This window comes from Notamacropus eugenii, chromosome 5, assembly GCF_028372415.1.
Source record: "Notamacropus eugenii isolate mMacEug1 chromosome 5, mMacEug1.pri_v2, whole genome shotgun sequence".
Taxonomy (NCBI): Eukaryota; Metazoa; Chordata; class Mammalia; order Diprotodontia; family Macropodidae; genus Notamacropus; species Notamacropus eugenii.
Genome location: NC_092876.1, coordinates 309,717,340 through 309,743,160, shown reverse-complemented (window position 1 = coordinate 309,743,160; position 25,821 = coordinate 309,717,340). Strand labels below are relative to the sequence as shown.

At 35.5% G+C, this 25,821-nt stretch overlaps 1 protein-coding gene across 7 annotated transcripts in view; it reads right to left on the bottom strand.

The window, feature by feature from the left end:
* Window positions 1–5,042: 5,042 nt before the first annotated feature.
* PTPN4 (protein tyrosine phosphatase non-receptor type 4) overlaps window positions 5,043–25,821 on the bottom strand; it is a 229,992-nt gene continuing 209,213 nt past the window's right edge. For all 7 annotated transcript variants that reach the window (XM_072613348.1, XM_072613351.1, XM_072613349.1 and 4 more), the window contains 8 exons: window positions 16,756–16,922; window positions 14,833–14,923; window positions 14,681–14,742; window positions 12,331–12,477; window positions 10,449–10,577; window positions 8,405–8,553; window positions 6,723–6,858; window positions 5,043–5,752 (listed from right to left, as the gene is read on the bottom strand). In XM_072613348.1, the coding sequence (XP_072469449.1) occupies window positions 5,678–5,752; window positions 6,723–6,858; window positions 8,405–8,553; window positions 10,449–10,577; window positions 12,331–12,477; window positions 14,681–14,742; window positions 14,833–14,923; window positions 16,756–16,922 (956 nt within the window). In that variant the 3' untranslated portion in view covers window positions 5,043–5,677. The remainder of the gene's footprint in view (window positions 5,753–6,722; window positions 6,859–8,404; window positions 8,554–10,448; window positions 10,578–12,330; window positions 12,478–14,680; window positions 14,743–14,832; window positions 14,924–16,755; window positions 16,923–25,821) is intronic.

The window sequence follows — 25,821 nt, the reverse complement described above, 5'->3', positions numbered from 1 at the left end:
TATGTCTGAAAGGTACATTCATGTTCTTTTATAACATGAATAACATACAAAAAACCATTTTTATTGTTTAAAGAAGTGATAATTTATACCTAATTTTTTTTTTTTTTAGCAGTTTTGGTTTTTTCTGTCCATAGAAAAATATATTTACACTTTTTAGGCCATTTATACCACAATAGACGGAAAGCTAAGTTTAGCTAAAGCTTTTATGGTATGATAAGGATTTCAAATCTTTTAAAAATTTGTCTTGGGAATTCTTAAATATTTTTAAGAGCTTAAATAAGTGTTGGAACTTTCTTCTAAGACCATGGTCTTAAATCATGGCAACTTTTACATTATTTCTTTATATTTCTTAAATACTCCACAAAAGTACAGGGTTGATGGAGATAATTTTTCAGATCATCTAATTAAAATAAATTATTCAAAGAATAACTTCTCTGACCACTACTCTGCCAAGGATTTTAATCTGCTACAAAAATAAAGTCCAGAAAAATAACCTAAAAATAACTTTATCAAATCAGCTTTACCAAGATGAAATAATATCTAATTTATTGCTGAAGCAACATTTGTATTTGGTGAGAGTGAATTATTAAGGATATGTGTAGTGCTGTAAAAAAAATCTGCAATGCTTCTGTAATAAAGGAAAACTTAGGAGATCGTATTGCAGATAATAAAAAGCAAGTAGCAAAACAATCTGCTTTGGTCTAGAAATTTAAAGATAAAACAAAACAAGAATTCTAATATAATTTTAGATCTTTTTCTAGAGCACTGAGAGGTTAGGCAACTGGCCAGTTGTCATACACACAGTATGTATCAGAGGGAGACTTGAACTCAAGTCTTCCTGATTCCAAGGTTGCTATTGCCATTCTATTCATTAGACCATGAAGCTATGGTATTTGAGCTGTTATCAATACAGTCCTAAGTGTATTTTAGAAAACATGTAATGTATGGTTATAAAATCACAACAGGTTAACAAACTGTCTAACAAACCTGACATGCAATCATATCGATGCCTTGGAATTCAATGGTAATCAGTTTCTGTTTAATTTGGTGGAAACAACATAAAAAGCCATTTTGCAAAACCCCTGCAAAATTCTGGCTTTGGAGCCGAAGCAGATTCCATAGAAATTAAAAATCATAGCCTGCGATTTTGATGAATAGAGTGAGTTAATGTATACTAGTAAGACAGTTGATGGGAATGCACATCTATTATACTTTGGGATCAGATTAAGAAGACTGTACTTTTAAACACCTGTCATTTGACCAGATTTCTGTTCTACCAAAGAACTGTTGTAATGTTCTTGGCCAATAATGCTTTTATTGTTATAGGCTAAAAACTAGGTTAACATAAACTATAAAAATAAAAAATAACATCTGTAACAATAGAACTACCTGTAAATATACCCCCATATCACTGTGGTATAAATGGTTCTTGTGAACACAAAACTGCTTTGGCAAAGGTACATAAGAATATTTAGATATGCAAAATACAGATGCTATATAGTACACTCTTATAATACATTCTTGCTTCCTTTTTAATTCCAGTACATATTCATAATATGAACATAAATTCTTTTATTATAATGGACACATTCTAAATCTTTGTGGTAGACTTTAAGTGCTTTATTAAATTAGCCCTCTGTAATAATAAAATTATAGCCCACATTGGTTTCTTATAATGTCAACCAATTTTCATAAAATGTTGGACTAATGACTTTACAAAGGCTAAAATGTTCCCAGTAGGGAGGTAAAATGAGCAAATTAATGAATCAGGCTCACACCTGCCTTTTGAAGCATAATTATTTGTTCCCTTAAGTGAAATCCCATGACTTCATTATAGCTGTCTTCAAGTGAAAACAATGACTGAGGATAGGTCCCCCAGGAAGAAATGAAAAACTGCAAATCATGAACACTTGTCAAATTTAAGCATATCATAAATTACTGGCATGAACAAATGATTAGTCATAGGATCGTAGTGTTTTAGAGAATAAATGCCTAAGCATAAAAGATGGTAACTAGAATAGGGAGCAAAAAAGGTATCTAGTCCAAGCCTCTTCTTTTAATGAGGAAAAAACTGAGGCCCAGGGAATTTAAGTGACATACCCACAGTTACACAGGTAGGAAGCATCAGAGACAAGATTTGAAGTCAGGTTCTTGGACTTCCAAGTCAGAGTTCTTTCCACTGGATCAAGATGTCATCAGAAGGCAGTATGGAGAGGCATAAAGAATACTAGGGGTCGAGGCCTTGGTTTTCCTGCTGTGTTCAGTTCTCTCCCAATCTTCCCTTAGGGCTATTTTACCTTTTGGGGGCATGAGTTTGCTTGTTTGTAAAATGAGGGGGTTATATTAGATGACTTCCACGTCTAAGCAGGGCTTTAGTTTAAACACACTGGATCTGCTCATGTAATAAAAACATGACCTTATAATTAATTGCTCATTTCTCCCTCAATCACTGACATTAGAGACTATGAAATATAGGTAGGTAGCGTACATGCAAAATAGCTTTTCTCTAACAAAGCTTGACAACTCCAAGTAAACAACTTTTTCAAGGAAATGGCTTAATAAAAACATTGGTTAAAGCCAATTTAAAAAATCAATTATTTTCTTTGAATTCTCCTAATCCAGAGGATCAACATTCTTTTTAACTGGCTATGCTGGCAGGTCATTAGGAAGGAATTTAATTCTGTTGCTCTATCTACCATGATCTACCTTGAACGTATATTTGCATGTGTGTATGTGGGCGTGCATGCATGCGTGTGTGTATATACACACACCTATTCTAATAGATAGTTTTTCCTCTTATTGTGAACATATATTTTATATCCAAATAATCTCTACCCAATGTGCTATAAGGAAAAAACCCTACAAAAGAGAGATGATAGGCTTTTCTCTCCTATTACAAATAAATGCTCTTAATATCCTGATTTCCACTCATCAAATTAAGAGATGGTAGTGAGTTATTTTCTTCTTGGGAACAGTAATGGTTTAGGCAATGAGAAGAGACTTGGCATTTCTTTACAAAATAGTATTTAGGAAGGATGGTGATCAGAATAATAATCCTGAAATTAGGGACCTTTACTAGAAATAATTTTTGATCTGAAAATGAATTTTTGAAATATTCCACAAGTTTCAGTTGGATAAAATTATATAAATGTTCATGAAAGAGGAAAGAATAGGTATATTCATGAAAATGGCTTTAGGATCTTCTTTGTTATTCTTCTGTTGAAGGACAATATATTTTGTTAGCTCTAGAAGGATATCAGGCCTCCACAACAAATGCAAAAATAAACTTGAGGGTATTCCCTGATAAGAAATGCAAGAGTAAGACCTTTAAATATATTTATGATAATTCAAACACATTATCATTTACTTATAGGCACTAATGAAGGCGTAAGAACTCAGATAAAAGTAATGATTACAGTTGACAACAATAGCTCAAGAAGAACTCTCATTGATGAGAAATATCAACCATGATATTTGCACATATTCATCATCATACAATTTCCTCCTCACTGGTCTGGTTTTCACACTTTTTTTTATACGATGCCAAACCAAATAGTTTAATGTTCAGTTTAACGGAAAAAACACATTAGTTAAACTAGTTATTTGGTATCATGTAGACAAGATTATCTGACTGACTGAATTCTTCACTTTTCATCAAGTTCTATTGGTATTATATAGGCATCTACATTGCATTTATCTGTGATTGGTAGAGGACAGATTTTTAAAAAGGACTGATTATATTTCTTCATTGTTCATTTTGGGGAGAATATGTTATCTGGACACAAGTAACAGAATTTACCTTTAATTATCAGTTTATATGTTGTTTTACTATTTAATATAATTCCTGTAAACCTCACAGGTCCTGATTATTTGAGACTTCTATTAACTTATAATTATTCATCTAGATCGTACTGAAGTCTCTCACAGTGTGCAACATTCTTAACATCCAAATATGGCATTCTAAAATGCCCATTTAAATCTATTCTCTACATAATTTATTAAAACAATACACAAATCTTCAGAAAACCATTTGTAAATAGCATCTCTTCTCAATCATAATATATGTATATACATACATACACATATATATAATCATCTTTTCATCTCCATCCAAAATACATGAGTAAATCCCTATGTATATCAAACCAGACAATTAAAAAAATTTTTTCTTCCCATGGGCTACAAAAAAGGAAATAAACATACAGACAACCAAAATGAACTCTGATATTATATCAGATACAGAGATGAAAACTCTTCCTCCTGATATGTATATAATTTAAACAAGTAGCACATGCAAACGGGGCAATTCAATTGCATATCACAGTAACAAGAAAAACCCGTCATAGTCATTGAGAAATAAAATCTAGAAACAAACCAACAGGGCTTCACTGCTTACTTAAGAGATACCAAACCAAACAGAGCAATATGGACATAAGGTGATAGCAGTCAAAATGAGTTTTGAAAAATAAATTTTTGTAGGGGATGGGAAGAAAAAAAATCTGAAGTCATTGTTACAAATTTACGTCTGTGGTTATCAGTGTATTCTTCATATTGCCATCAAAAGACAGAGCAGGGATAAAATTAAACATCCAATCTGAAGAACCTACTAGGTCTCATTGAAATGAAAACCCTCTCCCCCAAAAGGAATGTGCCATGTTTTAAAATAATTTTATAGCAGCAGACTGCTTATTTACTCAGTAAGCAAAATAGCTTTGTTTTTCACAGGAACAAACAAGCACTGAATAAAAAGGAATGGCATTTTCTCGACCCCTTATATCACTATATACTTCCAATACTAGATACCATTAGAAAATATGAACCCATTCAAAATGCATAAAAAGGTGAGAATGTACACTATACACACCTTCCCCACAGGGTTGTATGAGTGCCTTTTCATTAGCCATTTGGGAAGTCTCAAGGCACTTAAGGGGTTAAGACATAATGCATGCATTCATATACATTATGTATGAGAAGTTACATGACTTGAAACAAACCAATTCTATGGACTGAGAGTGTCATGTCACTGCAAAGCACTCTGTAGGTTCATATTAATACTTTTTATTAGGTGCTGGCAAATGGGTATCTTCCTAACAAAAGAAAATTCCATTTTTCTTCTAATAACCAGCAGATCTGTTTCCAAGGAGTGTTGGGTAAAATGTGCCACATCATTAGGCAGTGTATTGGCTAATATTCAGAATATTGCTAATGTCTTAAAAAAATGAGAACCAGTACACTGTAAATTTATGAAGCGCTGGAGAAGACTGTGGCTAATGTTTGGTGTTTACTTATTTTTGTTTCCAAGATGCAGGTGCATAACACAGATGGTAAGAATTCCAAGCCATTACACCAGAAGAGGACTGGATGAGCATTACCATGACATTTCATAAATTACTCTGAACCCATTTAAGTTCATTCATCTTTTTTTTTTTGTTCGGAGCAAAGAATGAAATAAAGTCTTCAAACATAAGAGTTATAGAGTTTGAGAGACTAACTTTTGTTTCAACATAAAGTGCAACAGTGCTGAATTTTCTAAGTCTTTTGTCAATTCTTCATTGTTCTCTGATGCCATTGTCTGTAAGCAGAATTATGGTGGCACAGTGGACACAGCCAGTTCTGTTATAACAGACAAGAACATTTCAAGAAAGATCCTAGCCCTTTTGCTCTCTTATTTATGCAACTATGTCTTTAAAGGTTTAATAAATCCTTCTTCATAAACCTTCAAAATAGCTTCACAAACAAATCTGTATTGACTCTGAAAAAGAAGATGAAATCAGTTAGAAAAAAAATAGTATCACTAATGTAGGCCAAGCTTTCTTGTTAGAACATTAACTTAATTCCACATGATCCTTCGGTTAATACAAAAGATTAAAACAAAATCAAACACCACAAAAGGAACTCATCCAAAACATGATGATCAAAGTCACTGATCAGAAAAAAATGAGAGAATAAAAATTCTATAGTTATCTTTAAAAATTCAAAACCTTCTAAATATTAAATAATTTTTACTGATCTATTATTAAACTAAATCTGAGATTATATGTATTGCAAATACCTTGAACCCTTCTGGGCCTCAATTTCCACACCTTTAAAATGAAATTAGACAAAAATCCTTTCCAGCTCTAAGATTCTATGGTTCCTTTTTGGATTTGTTTTAACGCAATTTGATCATAGTCACCCAATAGCCTGACTTCAGGTTATTTTATAATAATGGAAATTTCATTATAATAGACTTGTTAATTCCAATAAAGCTATCACACTGGAGGTTCTTGAAGTTATCTTAAGATACTTCATTCAGTGACTATATGATTCATATTGTTCTCCATGATGTATATCATACTGGGCAGAGATAGTCTGGGTATTAAATAATTGATATGCTCATTTATAAAACATCAGCATGCATAGTAGATAGAAGATTGGTCTTAGTGTCAAGAAGGCCTGAGCTCAAGTTCAAGTTCCTGTAGTGTACAGGAGATGTGTGACCATGGGAAAATCACAACCTCTCAGCACCTGACACTTCTCTCTAAGACCATAAACTACAGTTAGGTTGTTAATGGCTATCGGGAGAGTGAATTTTCTGACTGGGATTATATCATAAGTCTGGCCACCCCCCCAAAAAAAAGCACTCCCAAAATACCTAAACGCAAAAATTTGCTGGGGAACTAAATATAAAATAAGTGTAATAAGTCACTATTTGCATTCAGCATAAAAAGCTCTATACTTACAGGTGTTTGAATCATCATGGCTCTTTGATCTCTCATTGTCCTTACAATATCTAGTGGATAAACTGGTTGATTGCACTCAATGAGACACATAGCTGTTTCCATAGTGATAAGAACCCCTGTTCGTCCAATCCCAGCACTAGGAAAAAAAGAAATAAATGGGGTAGAGAACTTGGCTGAAAAATTTCTTGATGAATTCTTACAAATGAAATACATTGCAAAAAAATTTAATTGAAACTTTAATGATCATATTCTATTTTAAGCAAGTGCTGTCTGCAAGGGAATTTTAGTTACAGAAATATCATTTTTAGAAGAAAATCAGAACAAATAATGGTCTAAGAACTTGACCAAAATTCTGTTTATTGTTCCCCAGGTTACCATTTTTTCCATAATTAGAAATAAGAATACTGGTTAAAAATTTACATTTTACATTTAACACCTTGATTAAAAATACAAATGCTTGTAAGCAAATAGATTTTTTAAAAAAAGCTGTAAAAATTGTAAAGTAAGAAACTACTACTAATACCTTCCCTTTGAAACTTCCTTGTAGTTAACTACTTTGTGTTTATTCTCTTTATACTTAGTCTACATATACTAACTTACTTCCTTATTGTCTCCCCTGTTAGAATGCAACTGCTTTTAGAGTAGGGATTTACTGTTTTTGGATTTCCAGTGCTCAGCATCAAGTAGGAATTCAATACTTGTTGAACTATATGTGTTAGGACTGAGGTAACCCCTGCTTTCTACTGAGGTCAAGTTTCAGTATTCTTTCTGCTATGCCAAGGCTTGATTTATTTTTTGAAGAGACCTATGTATATCTGTAGGCAAATAAAAAGGTAACAGCAATGACCAAGAGATTGACCATTCCATTCAATAAACACTATGTGCAAGACATCTTGCTAGGCTCTGAAAATACAAGCCTATTCTATAGGAGACAGGAGGGATTAGAGACCAAGAGTGATTACCAGAGGCTTGGAGGAAGACATAATAAAGGAGAAGGGTTAAGAAAGAGTACCTGGGATACCTCTATTTCATTAGAGACAGAGGAGAAAATGAGTGATGAAACTTAGAAGCTTTGAGAAATTGTGGTGAGAAAAAGTAGAAACTCCTTTTAGATCACTTCAATCTTCTCTAAAATTTCCACCTAATTTGTACCTATTTAGTTCCTAACCATCCTTTAGGGCTTAACAAAATGCCATTTTTTTCATAAATTCCTTTCCTATTTGTCCCTAGCTGGAAATAATTCTCCTTTATCTGAATTCTAATAGCATTTTGTTTGTATTTTTTTTCACTGCACTTTCCTTTTCCTTTCTTCCTCATTTTTTTCAATATGACTAATGCTTGTGTATGACTATACATATTTGTAACAAATTTTTGTTTTTCTTGCCTTCTCAATGGTGGTGGAGGATAGAAGGGAGGGAGAGAATTCAGAACTGAAAATCAAACTAAATTAAAAAAAAAAAACTACCTGCCTCCTCTTTCATATAGAAAGCCCAATAATTCTGAGTACACCTCTGGTCAACCTGTGAAAGGTGAGCAGGAATATCTACAAGTCTTAAATTACTGTATGATGGTTAGATTAATTATAGTTTAAAGAATTATACATAAAGATAAACATAATATTCTTCCTTTCAGATAACCTATTTATGTACCTATTCATCCAAAAAAGTGAGGAAATAGAATACCTGCAATGAACAATGACAGGCTCTTCTTTGCCAGCTCTTTCATTTCGTACATGACAGACAAAATCAAGAAAGTCACTGGAATCATCAGGGACTCCGTGATCAGGCCATGCTACGTACTGAATCTGGGTGAGTTGACGACTCTCATTTTCCTAGTTACAAAAATAGAAACTGTGAGCTTATGATTTAGGAATGCTAGTCAAATATAAAAGCTTTTGCACCTTAATTTTTAAAGTAAAGCAAACTCAAGCCAACAAAAATTATAACATGCAGTAATGAAGTTTTAAAAACAGGTTTTCCTGTATGCTATGAAAAAGCTAATGTCACAGAAACCATACCTACTACTTTGTTTTTAATAATCTAATACTTATGCATGTAAAATTAACACTTGTACCCATTTAAAAGGCTGGTTCTGTTGATAGCAGTGAAGTTTATGACAGGTAAGTGTAATAATAATAATGATAATAAAAATAAATAGCCAGCATTTATATATAGCGCTTACTATGTGCCAGGCACTGTGCTAAGTGCTTTACAAATCTTGCTTGATTCTCACAACTCCGGGAGAGAGATGCTATCATTATTTTCATTTCACGGTTGAGGAAACTGGGGGGGCAGAGGTCAACTGACTTAAGATTATCTATCAGGTAAAACTGCATTTGATTTTGGTTTAACATGAAAAGTTTTCATTACGATTTCTTAAAAAACTAACAAAGAAATGCAACAAATGTGGAGTAAACATTTCATGCTGCCCTTGGAGGAAAAGTAAAGATTTTTATTCATTAATTTTATGATATTACATAAAATGATGAAATTTTAGGTCTCAGTGCAAGATACTGTATATTCTATGCATCCAAATTCTTCTTTGGTAAAGTGGCAGAGGGGAGAAATACTGAAAAACAAGAAGGTGTTCCATTTGGGTCTCTGTAAGGTGATGAAAAACCAGACTGTCTAGAAGTCACTGGAAGAAGTGATTCCTGGACAGAACTGATTAAAAAAAAAATCCTGAGGGAAAAAGTGTTTATATTATTACATAACTTTTAAGTTCTTTATTCAAATCTTCGGGAATTTTTAACTAGGATTCTCTTTCCACTGTGAAATCTTAAAAGTTCACAAGATCCTCCAATATGGGAACACCTTACACGAGGCCAACTTCACAATTTAGAAGATGACTTCAAGCTCAGAAACAACAGGGGGAAACAAAGGCTATGTGCTATGTGTTAAGTGTAAAATGTCAAAAAGCTGAAGCCTTAAAGATTGTTCACTATATTTATAAGAGAGCCTTGTAGATTCTTACTGGGCTCAGCATTGCTATCAGCCCAGTTATGACACAGGAAAAAAAAGTCTGACATGCTCTTTTGCAGAGCAGAAGATAATTTCCTTAAACAGAAAGTGTTAAATTCAAGTGGAAATGGGATCACTCTGTAATGAGTGCATACTAATTTAGAAAACTGCATATTAATATTATCCATTATATTTGTATTTATTTCATTAAATATTTACCAACTATATTTTAATTTGGTTGGACATTCTGGCCAGATCATCAACTCTTTGCACTAGAGCAGGGTTTCTTAGCCTGGGATGTCTGAATCTGCTTTTAAAAATACTTTCATAATTGTATTTCAATATAACTGGTTTCCTTTTGTAATATAATGGATTTATTTTAAGCATTTAAAAACCACTATTCTAAGAAGAAACCCATAGGTTTCTCCAGACTCCCAAGGGGACAAAAGATTAAGAATCTCTGTGCTAGAAGATCAGTTCCTAAACAGTTTCCATGTCTAGAATTGGTGGCATCCAAATAGCACACAGAGAAAGGCAGGCGGTGGCTAGGAATACAGTATGCCTTTTTAATTTGTTCAACAACCTCCATTCAGCTTTACAAGTGAGATATTTTTTACTACATCACTGAGATATGTATAAAAAGATCCAAAGTAATCAATAACATGGCTATGCACACAGCTCAATATATTTTTTCTGCATTTAAATCTAGGGTTAGAGAGAGCCTTTTCTTTGAACACAGTTGACACCAGATACAATGTACTCTTACCGCTAAGTTACATAGTGTCATGTTTCTGAAGACATAGGCAGAATTTCCTTCTTCAGAATGGCAGGTGACCTGGAAATTCCCATACAATGAACTTTCTGTGAGTTCTGGCCAATACTGATGACACTTAACCTAAGATAAAAAAATTCCCAAAGGAATTGTGTTTGTATTTTAAAAAGCCCCTCTTAAACATGCATATTTATAGAATACTAACACAAGAACAAAATACATATTTGCCTCTGATACTACCTAGGTGGCCTTGAGCAAGTCACTTCCCCTCCCTGGGCCTTAGTTTTCTCATTTATAAAATAAGGGGCTGGAATTAATGGCCTTGGTGGTCCCTGCCAGCTATACATCTCCTTTCATTTTCATAACAAACCTATATGGTATATTCATATGAAAAAACTGAAACTGAAATGGTTAACAACTCATTGTTGTTTTTATTGTTAACATTTATATAGTGTGTTAAGGTTTGCAAAGTGCTTTACATGGATACCTCATTTGATCTGTCTTCTGAATCTCATTCTAATGTTCTTCCCTTTATAACATGCTGCCTACAACTACGGCATCTATAGCCTTTCCAGATGCAGTGAGAAAAGCATTTGTAAATTAGAAGGATCATATGTAAATATATAGTTACAAAGGACTGAAGAGTAATTAGAGTCCATTTTTTAAAAGAACAATCAAGCCAAAGAAAATCTATGGGAACGCAAAAGCAAAGTCTTCACCAAGCATCCATTACGAACGAAGTTTAAGGTACTATACAGTAGTCTTCTTGTTTTCCTATCTCAATATTTTTGACTTACACCATCCCCATGCTGAGGACTCTCTTCTTCCTCTGTATAGTTTACCCAAACACTAATGATTCTCCAAAACCCATTTCAAGCCAAACCTGCTTCATGAAGTCTCCAACTACTCAGGCCCAGAAGAGTCCCTCCATTTGCCACACTTTGTCATTTAATTCTTCACGTTAGTCTTTTCTTCCCAATTAGAGTAAAAGCTCTTCAAAGGATCATAAAATCATAGATTTAGAGCTGCAAAGGACCTTAAGTCATTAAATTCAATATTTTCATTCTAAAGGTGAGGAAATTGAGGCTCCAGACATTAAGCGACTTTCCCAGAATTCGCACACCTGGTGTCTGAAGTGGGATTTGAACTGTGATCTTCCTGACTTTAAGTCCAGCACTCTAGTTCTTGCTTTTGTCATGAATTTATTGAATAATCATAGCAACAGCTAAAATCTACATAGTGTTTTAAAGTTTGTGCAGCTCTTTAAATACATTATTTTATCCTTATCATAACTGTGTGATACAGGGGCCACTATTATCCCCATTTTACATTTAACTTTGAGAAAACCAAGGTTGAAATAGGCTAAGTAACTGTGCAGGATTACACAACTAGTAAATGTCTGAGGCAAAATTTGAATTCAGGTTGTTTTCCTGACTCCCAGTGCAGCCCTCTATCCACAGTGACACCAAACTGCCAGAAAAGAGCTCTTCACATCCTTCCTACAAGTTCAGTCGCGGCAGTTAGAACTATGATTAGAACATATGGTCCTTGGGCTAGGGACTGGTTTTTGCCCTTCTTTGTGTCCCTAATGCTTAGTATAGTGTCTGGCACTTAAGTGCTTAATAACTGTTGACTATACATTTAGCATAGATAGGACTAACTTCCCAATGGTCCATCTACTCCTGGCTTTATTGGCACTGGGCATATTAGTACTTAATAGTTACTCACTGATTGACTGAAATGTTTAATGAAATCCTTGGAAAACCCTAACCAAGACATTACAAGAGTATAAGCTTAGAAGATTATTTGATTGTTTTGGTTATAGAAAGGTTCTCCACCTCAGTAAGCAGCACACAGAATCCAAGCTCTGACTTACTCTGCCTCGTTCCACTTGTGTTGTCAACATTACAACCATGGAGGAACCTTGTTCCCAAGTCATCTGCCAAAAATCCGTACAAGTGTTTGGTAATGGCCCTTGACAAGCAATGTATTGATTTATAATGCTGGAAGAAGGGATTTCCATCTAAAAGGAAAAGAACACAGGCAGTATAATTACACTATTTAACTATCATCCCCCTTGGTCAACTAAATATGAATCACAGATTAAATCTTTGCTGGATAATTTAGATTGAATTTTAAAATCAGATTAGAATGATAAAGGGCTTTAAGGATGAAAAAGACATGACTGACAGAAAAAATTTTCAGGACTGTTTCTGTTTGATTACATGTTTCTGTTGTAAGACAAATTATAATGGAAAGACACATGTACACTAAGGAAAGAAAATGATAAGTCCTAATGTCTTAATTATAGGAACAACAGAGATACTTAAAATATATAGTTTTTGATATAAAATTCCTAGCTAATCAGCAGTCATTGTTCTGTTATTGCCAGATTTATGAAAATAATTTAAATCAATAATTTTCTAATTATAATGTGGTGAAGAATGAATTTTGCTAACACATTTTGATGATAGTACAACAAATCCTTTTTACCCATGTCTAATTTTATCAGAAGAGGAATGGTGTTACTAATGGTGATTATTATAACATTATGTCTCTTTTAGGGAAATCAGAAAGTTTGCCTTTATTTATTTCAACAAACATTTATTAAGCAGTTATCATGTGCCAAGCTCAGCGGATACAAAGACAAAAGTGAAATCATCTCTGGTCTCAAGGAGTTGACACTCTATTGGAAAGGAGAGAAACAATATGAACATAAGGAAATACAATTTAATTTTGGAGGGAGGGTACTAGCAACTGGGGGATTATGATAGGTCTAGTTTAAGACATGAGCCTTAAAGGAGGTTTGGGATTATGCGCAAGGAAAAAGGCACAGGAGGAGATATATTCCAGGCACGAAGGACAGCCTAAGATATGGAGATGGAAGATAGAATGTTGTATATGGGGAAAGAAAGTAGGCTGGCTAGGATGGAATATTGAATTCATTAAGAAAAGTTATACACAATAACCTGAAGAGGTAGGATGGAACCAATTTTAAAATGCTAAACAAAGAAGTTTTCACTTTATCCTATAGATAAGTGGGAGCCACTGGAATCTGACAATGCGGAGTGACAAGTTCAGAGCTGTTTTAGGAATCAAATATCTTTGTCAACTGTAAGGAGGATGTACAGAGGGAGCTAGACTTGAGGCAGGAACACCAATAAGAAGGCCACTGTGATAGTCCTGGTAGGCCATCACTAATACTTCATGTGTATTCAGGCTCCGCTCCTGAATCTCTGACCTTTTTCCACCATGCCATAAGCGCCTTCTCATCCTGGAAGATCCCTTCTCACCGTAGAACATCTTTCTGCCTTTGTATGTACTTTCTCTCATTGGTAAAATCCTATAGGAACCTCCCTGTTGAGGAAGGGCCCAGGCCAGCTATTCATTTCTTTCCTAGTTGTTTCTGACTCTCCAGATTTCTCCAATATGCCCCTACTCTCTCTTTCCAGCTCTGTTTTATAAATTGTTTCCCCTTAGAAAGTAAATTCCTGGAGGGCAGGGGCTGTAATTCCATTTGAATTTGTATTCCCAGCACTTAGAAGTGTTAGACACATAGTCACTGCTTAATAAATGCTTCTTGATTTGAAGCAGGGTTTGGTCACATGGGAGGACAGAAGGGGATTGATGAAAGAGATGTGAAGGAGGTAGAATTGATTTGGCAACTAAATGTATATAGGGTTTGAAGGAGGAAGAAGAGCTCAGGATAATGCAAAGATTTCAAACCTAGTCACCTTTCATAAAAATGGAGATGTTTAGAAGACACATTTTAGACATGTTGAATTCAACATGAACACAACACACAGGGAGTTGCCCTAGGACAGTTACTTATTGTCCTAGTTATATATAAGACTATTATGGCTTTAGAACAGTTTATAGAGAGCCAACTGCTTACTTCTTTGAGGTAAGCAATCATTTATGACTTGTGTATAGTAAATAATTTTATTATATGCTAATACAGACTGTGTAGTTTGTTGGGAGAATGTATTGTGAGGTTCAAGAACTTTGTCACTTGTTTATTTATTTACATGCATGAGGCAGTTATAGAGTCAGTTACTGTTTTAAGCCTCCACTAAGTATGGGTGGGAAATAAGTAACATTTAAGGACTTCTGATTAAAAAAAAGCACACCAAGTGAAAGTTCTAACAAAAACATTTTCTGTTGAGAAACTTTAAAAAGCCCTACACATTCCATACACCACTAGCATTATACAAAATTAAACTCACATTTATGTAATTTGCATTGATGTAGTCATCATTACCCTTTAAAATGACCCGTGTAGCATCATCTGAAAAAAGAGTATTAAAACAATGTTATTTGGCAACCACAAATTAGAAAGACCAAAATACTAACACACAAATCTTAAAAATATACTCACAAGGTGAAATGTCTCTGTATCTATTTTTGGAAATATTTTGAGGTAATTTGGCATAAGACATTGTCATTCCAGGCTTTTTCCTATAGAGTTGCTATAAGAGAACAAGTCAGACAGTTCTGGTTACACTACTGAATCTACATTAACACACAAAGGACATCTATAAATGTATAAGTATCTTCAAGACCATCACTACAACAAGAAACAATGAACTCATTTATTTTTTACACAGCCCATGTGAAAATCTGTGATATTCTTCTTGGTAACTTGCTGAAGATACTACTAACGAAATGGAGAATTTCAACTATTTGTTCTTTGTCATAACACTGTTGCACTACATCGGGAGCTGCCTCTGCCACTTAGTAACTGCTATTTGCTGTTGCTTAGAGTTGCTATCAAACTGTAAAAGATAATAAAATGTGCAAAAATTCAATACTGGTGGGGCTCTAGGGGAAAGAAGGCAAGCTAATTACTCTTTAGGGTTGTGTGAAATGGCCCAACTTCTTTGGAAAAGAATATGGAATTTTACAAGTTAAAGAGTTGACTTATCAATCTCATTAGAGAGTAAGAAAATAATATTCACAGTTACACTAATTGTAGCAGTAAAAAAAATGAGAAAAAATTATGTGCCCAATTATTAGAGATGGGCCAAATAAATGACAGTGTATGAATGTAATCGAATATAATTACGCCATCAAGAACAGGAAAAATTGGAAGAAATATTGGAAGACATATACAATAATAATTATAGTAAATTACAATTATGTAGAATTTTAAAATTTCCAAAGAATTTTAAATACATTGTAATTTGGGCCTCACAACAGCTCAGTGAGGTAGCTTCTATAGGCATATGACTTTAGAGATGAAGAATCTAAGACTCAGAGGAGAAGTAACTTGTTCATGGTCACAAAAGGATCAAAGATAGGATCTGAATCTAGATATTCCTAAGTTTGGAAGTATACTCTCTACGTCATGCTGCCTTGCTACTAATGCAAAACGAAGCAGAGGCAAAAGAAAAATATGTATCGATTGCAGATACATAAATGAAGATAACATTAAATAACAAGAAGTCACAGATGAATGCCGTGGATGATGTTGGTACTACCTTATTAAAATTAAAGTACAGTCTTCCTTAAAAAAAAAACTGAATCAATTATAAAAGCATATGGTTGTATGTATTATCAATTATGATCGCTCTTGGTGTTGTGCTGCCCTGTTTTTGAGGAAAAACATGTTTATGTTTGTGCTATGTTAAAACATTTATCAATTGAAAAAGACAATAAAAAATGAAAAAAGTATAGTAAGGTAAAATTTTAATCTCTTAAATTTGACTTATTTTAATTTTTGAGGTGTGTTTTTTTTATTAGGGCTGATTTCTAAGCTAATAGGACAAAATTTTCCCTTTAAATAGTGTTATGTTTATTGCTTTTTTCTCATTTCAAACTCTTAAATAAGCAACTGTCCACTAGTTACTACCAGATGCAGAAACAGGACTTGATTTGCACATATGAGCTCTATTGTTTATTGTAAGGATTAGCCTTTAATCTTAATATAATTCATAATAAAACTTTTTGGCTTGCCTTCTTTATTTTTGAAAGGGATAAACATATCATATAGAGTTTTGGTTGAAGCTAAGTAGCAGATTTTGCTTTGGTTATATATTTTTATTTGAGAAAAGTAATTTTTAAATAAAAAAACATAACTTGGGCATATAAGATTTATCAAGATCAGCTTAAACTGCATAAAAATCCATTCATAGTTCTTCAATGCTGAGATAATGGTTCCTTAGAGACTTGTTGGCAAGCTAATAGTTCATGGATATTAAGGTAAACTATTAAAAAACAAAGGAATTAAGACTGGAAAATTACTAGATTTTATGAAAGACAAAATATTTTCTAAAAAAAACCAAAGTGCCTTGTTACTTACATCAAATTGTGTAAGGACCGTTCCACTGTCAAGACCCTCAGCGAGTTGGATCATCGATTCCCTCAAGGCGTTATCATTCTGATGGACACCATCCAGTGGAGATTTCTCAGGGATATACTGGAAGTCTGGTTCATTCTCAAATTTTTCTTCTACTACATCATACACAGCTGTAAAGGAACATGGAAATTATTAGCATCTTTCACTTGCTGGACATGTTCCTTTGGACAAACAGATTAAAGAAAGATAAATTTAAGAAGAAATACATAAAATTTGGCATCTGTTACAATATAGGAGAAATGCTTCCGTTATGTTGAGCAAAATCCTTGTACTTGTGGCATAGGATGATTATCAATAACTAAATTAAAGCCTACTCCAATACAATATAATTTCAAAGGGGCAAAGACTTAGAATTTCTTTAACCTGTCTTGGTTGAAGACCAACACTTGATTGGCAATCAGCATTTAGCACAAAACAGAGGAGGAATTTCTGATGGGAGAGGGTAGAGCTTGAGCTTGTCAGCATTCTGACAGCTAGTAACCCAGTGCCAACAGCTTTGAGTAACCTCTACAGGTATAGACAGACTGCTTTTTGAAAAAGTGTCAAGGCTCTTCACCCACAGATTCTTATGCTTAAGCACAGACCAAAGACAAAAGCAACATTTTCTGAAATAGCTACCCCACTCCCAAATGGAGAGGAATGATGATATTAGGATAGGATTTTGGCAGACTTTGAGGACCAGAAGAAATTAAGATTATTACCAGACTGTGACAAAATAGGAGGAAACAGATAGAGTCTGGACTGTGATTTTGCTGATACAGAGATCCCTATGAGGAACTCCCTCACAGGAGTTCAGAGAGCCTTCTCTGAAATTTATATATCTTAGAGTTGCCTACAACACTGAGGGGTTATAAGTGATTTGCCCAGAGTCATTAAGTCAATGTATGTCTGAGGTAGGATTTGAACTCAGTCCTTCTTGGTCCTGAGGCTAGTTCTTTTTTCCATTATGGTAGGATGACTCTGTAACACTTAACAAAATACAACATTTAGTTACAGAGCAGAATTTTCCAACTATGATGAAAGCTAGTTTCTAAAATTATACAAAACTAGCACCATAGAGAAGAATATACAAACCATAGAGCGCAGTGGCAGGAGAAGAAAGCAGAGCTAACATTACAGTGTCTTAAAAGATAAGAAAAGTGTCTCGTCTGATAGCTGGAAAATCTTTTTGTATAAAACCTGAAAGTGCCATTAAACTCAAACTCTGCTAAAAAGGGGTCTGACACCCTAATCTTATCTAGGTTCTGACCTTTCTCAGATTTAAATGAAATCTATTAAGGAAAAATAACAACTAAACTTTGCTCAACATGCCCCAGACTTTTTTTGAAAACATTATCTCTTATTTTTACACCTCTTTTGTCTTTTATTGCTTATTTAGTCACTTTTCACGTATAAAGGCAGACTAGCAGACAAGGAGGCAGGAGGACACCTTGATTACTGACTGATTCTACTTTAATGAACTGCTCTGAGGGACACTGAGAAATCAAGTTCCAGATCTTTGCTCTTTAGTTCCCTGTCTCACTAATTTCAGATGATTAAGAATAACATTGACCAAATATTTTGTAATAGCATTTTCAGAAACATCAACAGTCTGAATAAGGGTAATTGGCTGAGTGTAAGCATGACAAAATGGGAAGAATATAGAATTTGAAAGCAAAGCACTTGTGTTTAAAACCCAGCTATCTATCCTCCTTATTTCCCTGTATAACCTTGACAAATCATTTAAGCTCTTTTTAAACCAAATAAAAAGGCTGGATTAGATATTAAGTTTCTTTCTGGTTCCAAATACTGCAAACTTAAAAAGCATATATATAAAAGAGTCCATATGTTTTATGAATCTCAATCTTCCTACATTGAGATTAGAGGAAGATAAAGATTTTAACAGTTGTAAGCACTATGTTCTAAAATCATGGAGGCATGGATAATTCAGGTGTGTAATTATGTGGTTTGCCACATACACATCAAGTAAGAGTCACTGGGCTTTAAACCTACTGACAGGTAGCTGAGGCACTAGTTACTATTTACAGATTAATACTGGATTAACTGTTGCATAGGTCCCAGTGTATACAATCTATTCTTCCTGTATGTCTCCACTACAGCAGAAGAAAGAAAATTGCCAATTTCCAGATCACTTAAGCCAAAATTCCTTTTTTGCCTTCATAGTCCTTTGGATGCTGGAAAAGTGACTCTGAACTGGTATCTTGGAATTCTCTGACCCCATTTCCCGCTCCATATGTTGCCAAGTCCTGCTGACTGTTCCTTTGTAACACTTTTCCTTTGACACTGCCACCATCCTGGTGTAGGCTCTCATCATCTCATGCTTGGATATTGCAAAAGCCTGCTGGTGGGTCTCTCTGTCTCAAATCTCTTTTCATTCTAGTCCATTCTCTATTCAGCTGGCTAACTAATCTTCCTTCAGTGCAGATTTGACCACACTCTACTTCTATTTCATAAACTCCATTGGCTCCCTGACACCTCCAGGATCAAATATATAATCCGGTTTGGCATTCTAAACTTTTCAGCCTGACCCACTCCTTACCTTTCCAATCTTCTTACATCTCACTCTCCTCTTTGTACTCTATGATCCAGTAACACTGGCCCTCTTTCTGTTCCTCATGTAAGATACTATTTCCAAACTCCAGGAAATTTTACTGGCTTTTGTCCATGCCTGGAATATTCCTTCTTCCTAATCTCTTATCTCCTGGCTTCCCTGTCTTCCTTCAAGATCCACCTAAAATCTCACCATTCTACAAGAAGTCTTTCTTTTAATGTTAGTGTCTCCCCTCAATTAATTTTCAGTTTATCTTGTATATAGTTTGCCTGTAAACAGTTGTTTCTCATACTGCCTCTCCCATTAGACTGTGAACTACTTAAGAGCAGTGACTTATCTTTTCTCTTTCTTTGTAATCTCTGAGCTTAGAACAGTGCCTGGCACATAGCAGGCACTTAATAAATGCTTACTGACTGGCTGCTCAATCATCTACCCTACCACTACACCACTGGCACTCAGGAATTTGCTGTGGCCCCTCCTCAGGTGACGGCCAGTCTTTGCAATCCACTCTGATGCTGAGCCCTAAGGACCTCTGTGCCTTGCTATCCACTCTGTGGCTGCCTTTTCTCTAGGTGATGACTTCTTTGTAAGAATGTAGGTGCACAAATGCAGAAACTGTCTCACTTTGCCATTTGTATCCCCAGTTACTGGAAAAAATAAGCACCTAATAAATGTCTGTCTCTCTCCTTCCTTCTCTCCCTTCTTGCCACTTTATTCAAGTGAAGGAAAATGATAGGAAAATGACTGATTTTTTTTTTTAAACAAGAAGTTTATTTAAACAACAAGATATTTGACTTAAAGGGAAAACTATCTAGGATCAGTTTCTTTATAGTAATTTATCCCTATTAAGAGACAGAGATTGCCTTACATGTAACAGCTATGTACAAAAAAGGTATAAAATTGTCCTTGATTTTACAATGATAAAAGAAAAACATTAAAATTATCCAATCAAACAAGGTATGCAAGGATTTTTTTTTAGGTTATTTTTTGTTGCTGTTGTTAAATAGTGAGAGCAAAATAACTTACTGGAATATAAAGATAAAAGTTGAATGAGCATGCCACTAATGGAGAAAAGGGATATTTTCACAGAACCAGTTTGTTTTTTCCCTTTCCCATTTCTATTTGATGTTGTTCAAAACATACCATTGGCCATTTAGTTAAAAAAAAAATACGCATTATGCCTGTGCACATACACCAGTTACTTTATGTAACAATAAAGGGATGGGGAAAGGGAATCAAAGAAGAGAGAAAACTATACTGCAGTAGTCAGGATGTGGATGAACCAAATCTTTGTTTTCTAATTGTGAATGTATTGTTTTCCTTGGGAGCACAGTTCTGGAGTACAGTTGTAGCTTCTCTTTTTAGTGAGCGCCTCCTGCCTGCTGCTGGAATACATCAATTGTATCTTCATCCTCCATTCCCAACTTTAAGTGTGTTTCTTGGTATAAGTACCCAACATTCATTTTTCTTCCAGAGGAGAATTCAGCTTCTCATGGCTAACAACATTTTCTATGCAGGTCTATCTGCTTCACTGATTGGTTGCCCATGAAACTGGAATCTGATCTGCCTCACTGACAAACCCTGTCGTTCACAATAGGCTTTCAATAGTTTACTAAGTGGTGTGTGCCTCTTAATCTTAAATTGCCCCACTGAACCATCTTGCCCTGCCACCTTCAAATGAATGCGATCTTGTTTTCAGTCTTGACTCCTTCCTTTGGCTTCTTGTTAGCCATGGCAAGTCCAGGGGTTTCCTCAGTCACCGCTTCACAAAAGAGGCACCAGAATGGTCTGCTCCAAGGGAATGCGGGGGGGAGGGGGGGGGAAGAAGCAGCAGCGGCAGGAGGAGGTGGAGGAGGAGAAGGATGGTGGTGATAGTGAGGAAGAGGAGGAGGTGGAGGAGGAAGAGGTGGAGGAGGAGGAAGAAGAGGAGTGAAAATGACTGATATTTTATTTTAAAGCAACAGGACAGGTAAAGAGGAATGCAGGAATCAGGTAACATGGTCTGTTAAGAAGACACACTCATGAAGAAATCCAGGCATTAGAAGAAGTAAGCATGGTAGAAAACATTTGGGTAAATATCAATAGAGGGAGAAATAAAAGTGATAATCAGTGGATGAAAGAGGAAAGAAATGAGTTAGCTAAATAGCTAGATCATAAGCCTTGCATAGAGGCTGATGTACTAATTATGAAGTACTTTAATTTTTCAATTATCTAACTAGAATTTTCTTTCAAAGCAGAGAAGCTATTAATTTCCTGAATTGCTTTAATGACTTCATCCTTCAAAAAAGGTAGAGGATCTGATAAGGGGAAATTCTATTCTGGATGTAATTCTCAATCAAAAAATAATAACTAGGGGTGGAGCCAGATGGTGGACTAGAAAGACACACTTAGGCAGGGTCCTCCCCACAGCCCATAAAATACCTGTAGAGAGGGGCTCTCAACAAATTTTGGAGCAGCAGAAGTGGAGAACAACAGAGTGGAGGAGATTTCCAGCCCACAGTGACCTGAAAGGCCCCCGGAAATGTTGGCTACGCTGGACATGGAGCCGAGCGCGGAGCCCAGCCTAGCCTTGGCCAAGCGGTGCTAGGAGACTCTGGGAGGAGGACACCTCAGGGGCGGGCGGAATCTCCAGTTGGAGTAGCGGGTCCTCAGATCCCTCAGCCTACAGGTGCCAAAGGTCAGTGACGGGGTTTTATCAGCTGACCAGGAAGGGAGAAAGGCCTTCCCACAGCTCTAGCAGCAGGCAGCAGCCACAGAGCCTGCACAGCAGCCCTTACAGAAGCTCCATTGTTGGAGCATAAAAACCCCTAGGGGCATTAAAGAGCTGAGTCTTACCTCAGCCCTGGGTGGAGGCCCTGGCCAAGCTGGTCTTTGTCTCAAACTGAATGGTGGCCCTGCCCATCCAGCTTATCTGAAAATCAGCCCCCAGTGCTGACTTGGGAACTGGAGGCCAAGTGGCTGTGGAAAGGTATCTGCTAAAATACTGGGCATAAAAATCCCTCTCTGTGTCCAGACCAGTACACGCTTGATTGTGCCACCTTGGAGGAACTGAGATCTCACATATTCCCAGAGTATACCCTACTCTTGTCAAGTAACTGGTTGGGAAAATGCCCAAAAAAGGGAAAAAAAAACAAGACCAGAGAAGGTTACTTTCTTGGTGAACAGATATTTCCTCCCATCCTTTCAGATGAAGAAGAACAATGCTTACCATCAGGGAAAGACATAGAAGTCAAGGCTTCTGTAATCCCAAACATCCAAAATAAATATTCACTGGGCTCAGGCCATGGAAGAGCTCAAAAAGGATTTTGAAAATCAAGTTGGAGAGGTGGAGGAAAAACTGGGAAGAGAAATGAGAGACACGCAAGAAAAGCATGAAAAGCAGGTCAACACCTTGCTAAAGGAGACCCAAAAAAATGCTGAAGAAAATAACACCTTGAAAAATAGGCTAACTCAATTGGCAAAAGAGGTTCAAAAAGCCAATGAGGAGAAGAATGCTTTCAAAAGCAGAATTAGCCAAATGGAAAAGGAGGTTCAAAAGCTCACTGAAGAAAATAGTTCTTTCAAAATTAGAATGGAAGAGATGGAGGCTAATGACTTGATGAGAAACCAAGAAATCACAAAACAAAACCAAAAGAATGAAAAAATGGAAGATAATGTGAAATATCTCATTGGAAAAGCAACTGACCTGGAAAATAGAGCCAGGAGAGACAATTTAAAAATTATGGGACTACCTGAAAGCCATGATCAAAAAAAAGAGCCTAGACATCATCTTTCATGAAATTATCAAGGAAAACTGCCCTGAGATTCTAGAACCAGAGGGCAAAATAAATATTCAAGGAATCCACAGAACACCGCCTGAAAGAGATCCAAAAAGAGAAACTCCTAGGAACATTGTGGCCAAATTCCAGAGTTCCCAAGTCAAGGAGAAAATATTGCAAGCAGCTAGAAAGAATCAATTCAAGTATTGTGGAAATACAATCAGGATAACACAAGATCTAGCACCCTCTACATTAAGGGATCGAAGGGCATGGAAGAGGATATTCCAGAAGTCAAAGGAGTTAGGACTAAAACTAAGAATCACCTACCCAGCAAAACTGAGTATAATACTTCAGGGGAAAAATTGGTCTTTCAATGAAATAGAGGACTTTCAAGCATTCTTGATGAAAAGACCAGAGCTGAAAAGAAAATCTGACTTTCAAACACAAGAATGAAGAGAAGCATGAAAAGGTAAACAGCAAAGAGAAGTCATAAGGGACTTACTAAAGTTGAACTGTTTACATTCCTACATGGAAAGACAATATTTGTAACTCTTGAAACTTTTCAGTATCTGGGTAGTTAGTGGGATTACACACACACACACACACACAGAGCACAGAGTGAGTTGAATAGGATGGGATCATATCTTAAAAAAAATGAAATTAAGTGGTGAGAGAGAAATATATTGGGAGGAGAAAGGGAGAAATGGAATGGGGCAAATTATCTCTCATACAAGAGGCAAGCAAAAGAGGGAAAAAGAGAGGAGGTGAGAGAAAAACATGAAGCTTACTCATCACATTCAACTAAAGGAAGAAATAAAATGCACAATCATTTTGGTATGAAAACCTATCTTACAATACAGGAAAGTGGGGGAGAAGGAGATAAGTGGGGGGGGGGATGATGGAAGGGAGGGCAGTGGGAGGAGGAAGCAATTTGAGGTCAACACTCTTGAGGAGGGACAGGATCCAAAGAGAAAACGGAAGCAATGGGAGGCAGGATAGGATGGAGGGAAATATAGTTAGTCTTATACAACATGACTATTATGGAAATCATTTGCAAAACTATACAGATATGGCCTATATTGAATTGCTTGTTTCCCAAAGGGAATGGGTGGGGAGGGAGGGATGAAGAGAAGTTGGAAGTCAAAGTTTTAGGAACAACTGTTGAGTATTGTTCTTACTACTAGGAAATAAGAAATACAGGTAGTGGGGTATAGAAAGTTATCTGGCCCTACAGGACAAAAGAGAAGATGGGGACAAGGGAAGGGAGGGATGATAGAAGAGAGGGCAGATTGGTGATAGGGGCAATTAGAATGCTTGGTGTTTTGGGGTGGGGGGAGGGGAGAAATGGGGAGAAAATTTGGAACCCCAAATTTTGTGAAAATGAATGTTAAAAGTTAAATAAATAAATTTAAAAAAAAAGAAATAACTATCTGCTTGAATGGAAAAATGATGAGACTGCTAGGGAAAAGTGACTATTTGAACCAGGAGAATAATTTATGCAATAACATTATTGCACATACAACTTTGAAAGTCTTAAGAATTCTAACAAAATAAGATCAATCACAATTTCAAATGAAGCATACTATCTACTTCCTGAAAGCAAAGTGATGGATTCAAGTTCCAGAAAAATCTATATTTTTTGACAAAGTATGGAAATTTGTTTTGCTTGACTTAAACATTAAAAAAAATTTTATTCTGAATTTAGCAGACCAATCAAAGTGGGCATTTCCATGTACACAGAATCAAAAAAGAAGATTGTACACAAAACTACAGATGTCTATTATATATACCTTGCTTTAAAAATGTATAATAAATTCAAGCTGTAATTTTCAAAGGTCCTGCTTGTCTCTCCTTCTTTCTGGTCTTCTTTCTATTCTTATCTCTGCATTAAAAAAAATTCCTTAAAGACATTAACTTTTTTCTTCTCTATGCCACCTTTCCCCAGTTACAAACCTCTCTTCTCTGATGGGAAAAAAAGGGACAACAAAGCCCTGGAAGCAAATATACTATGCATATTTACTACAAAGGTTTTCTTTTTATTTTTCTTAAGTTAGGAAATGGCAATGGGAAAGGAAAAGAAAGTAGGAGATAAGATTATCTTTCCCTCTTCCCCTCCCTACTCCCCTAAAAAAGAGGATCATTGAAACTTTTTTTTTAATCACAAAAGAGATGGGAGATCAAGAGGAATCACTGACCAGCAGGACACCTTTGAAAGTAACATGCTGAATTCATTACATATTTAAAAAGAAAAGCAAGCTGTTCATAACAGAACAGGAGTACTTAACATTTTCTGTGTCATGGATCCTTTGACAGTCTGATAAAGCCTAATTACTACTGAGGTTTGTTGTCTACATCTGGGAAATGTTAGTGAAAGTAAAGATGCAATTTTTTTCCCATTCAAGTTCATGGGACCCCCTTGAAATGATCTGTTAAGAATCCTTGTTATATAGATTTTTGGTTTCATTACAATCTCTTTTTTCTCTGTATATCTCTTTCTACATGAAGTGCTCCTTTTAGTTGATATTTGTTAAATTTGTAATAGATTTTTAAAAAAATCACTGTAGAGTATATGAAAGGAAAGGAGAACTGGGAACGGTTTGACATGCCCTCTAGATTTTGCAGAAGTATATTCCAAAGATTTCAGATGAAGCACAGGATCCAATAGACTAAAATTCTATAAGGAGAAATAGGCCCAAGAGT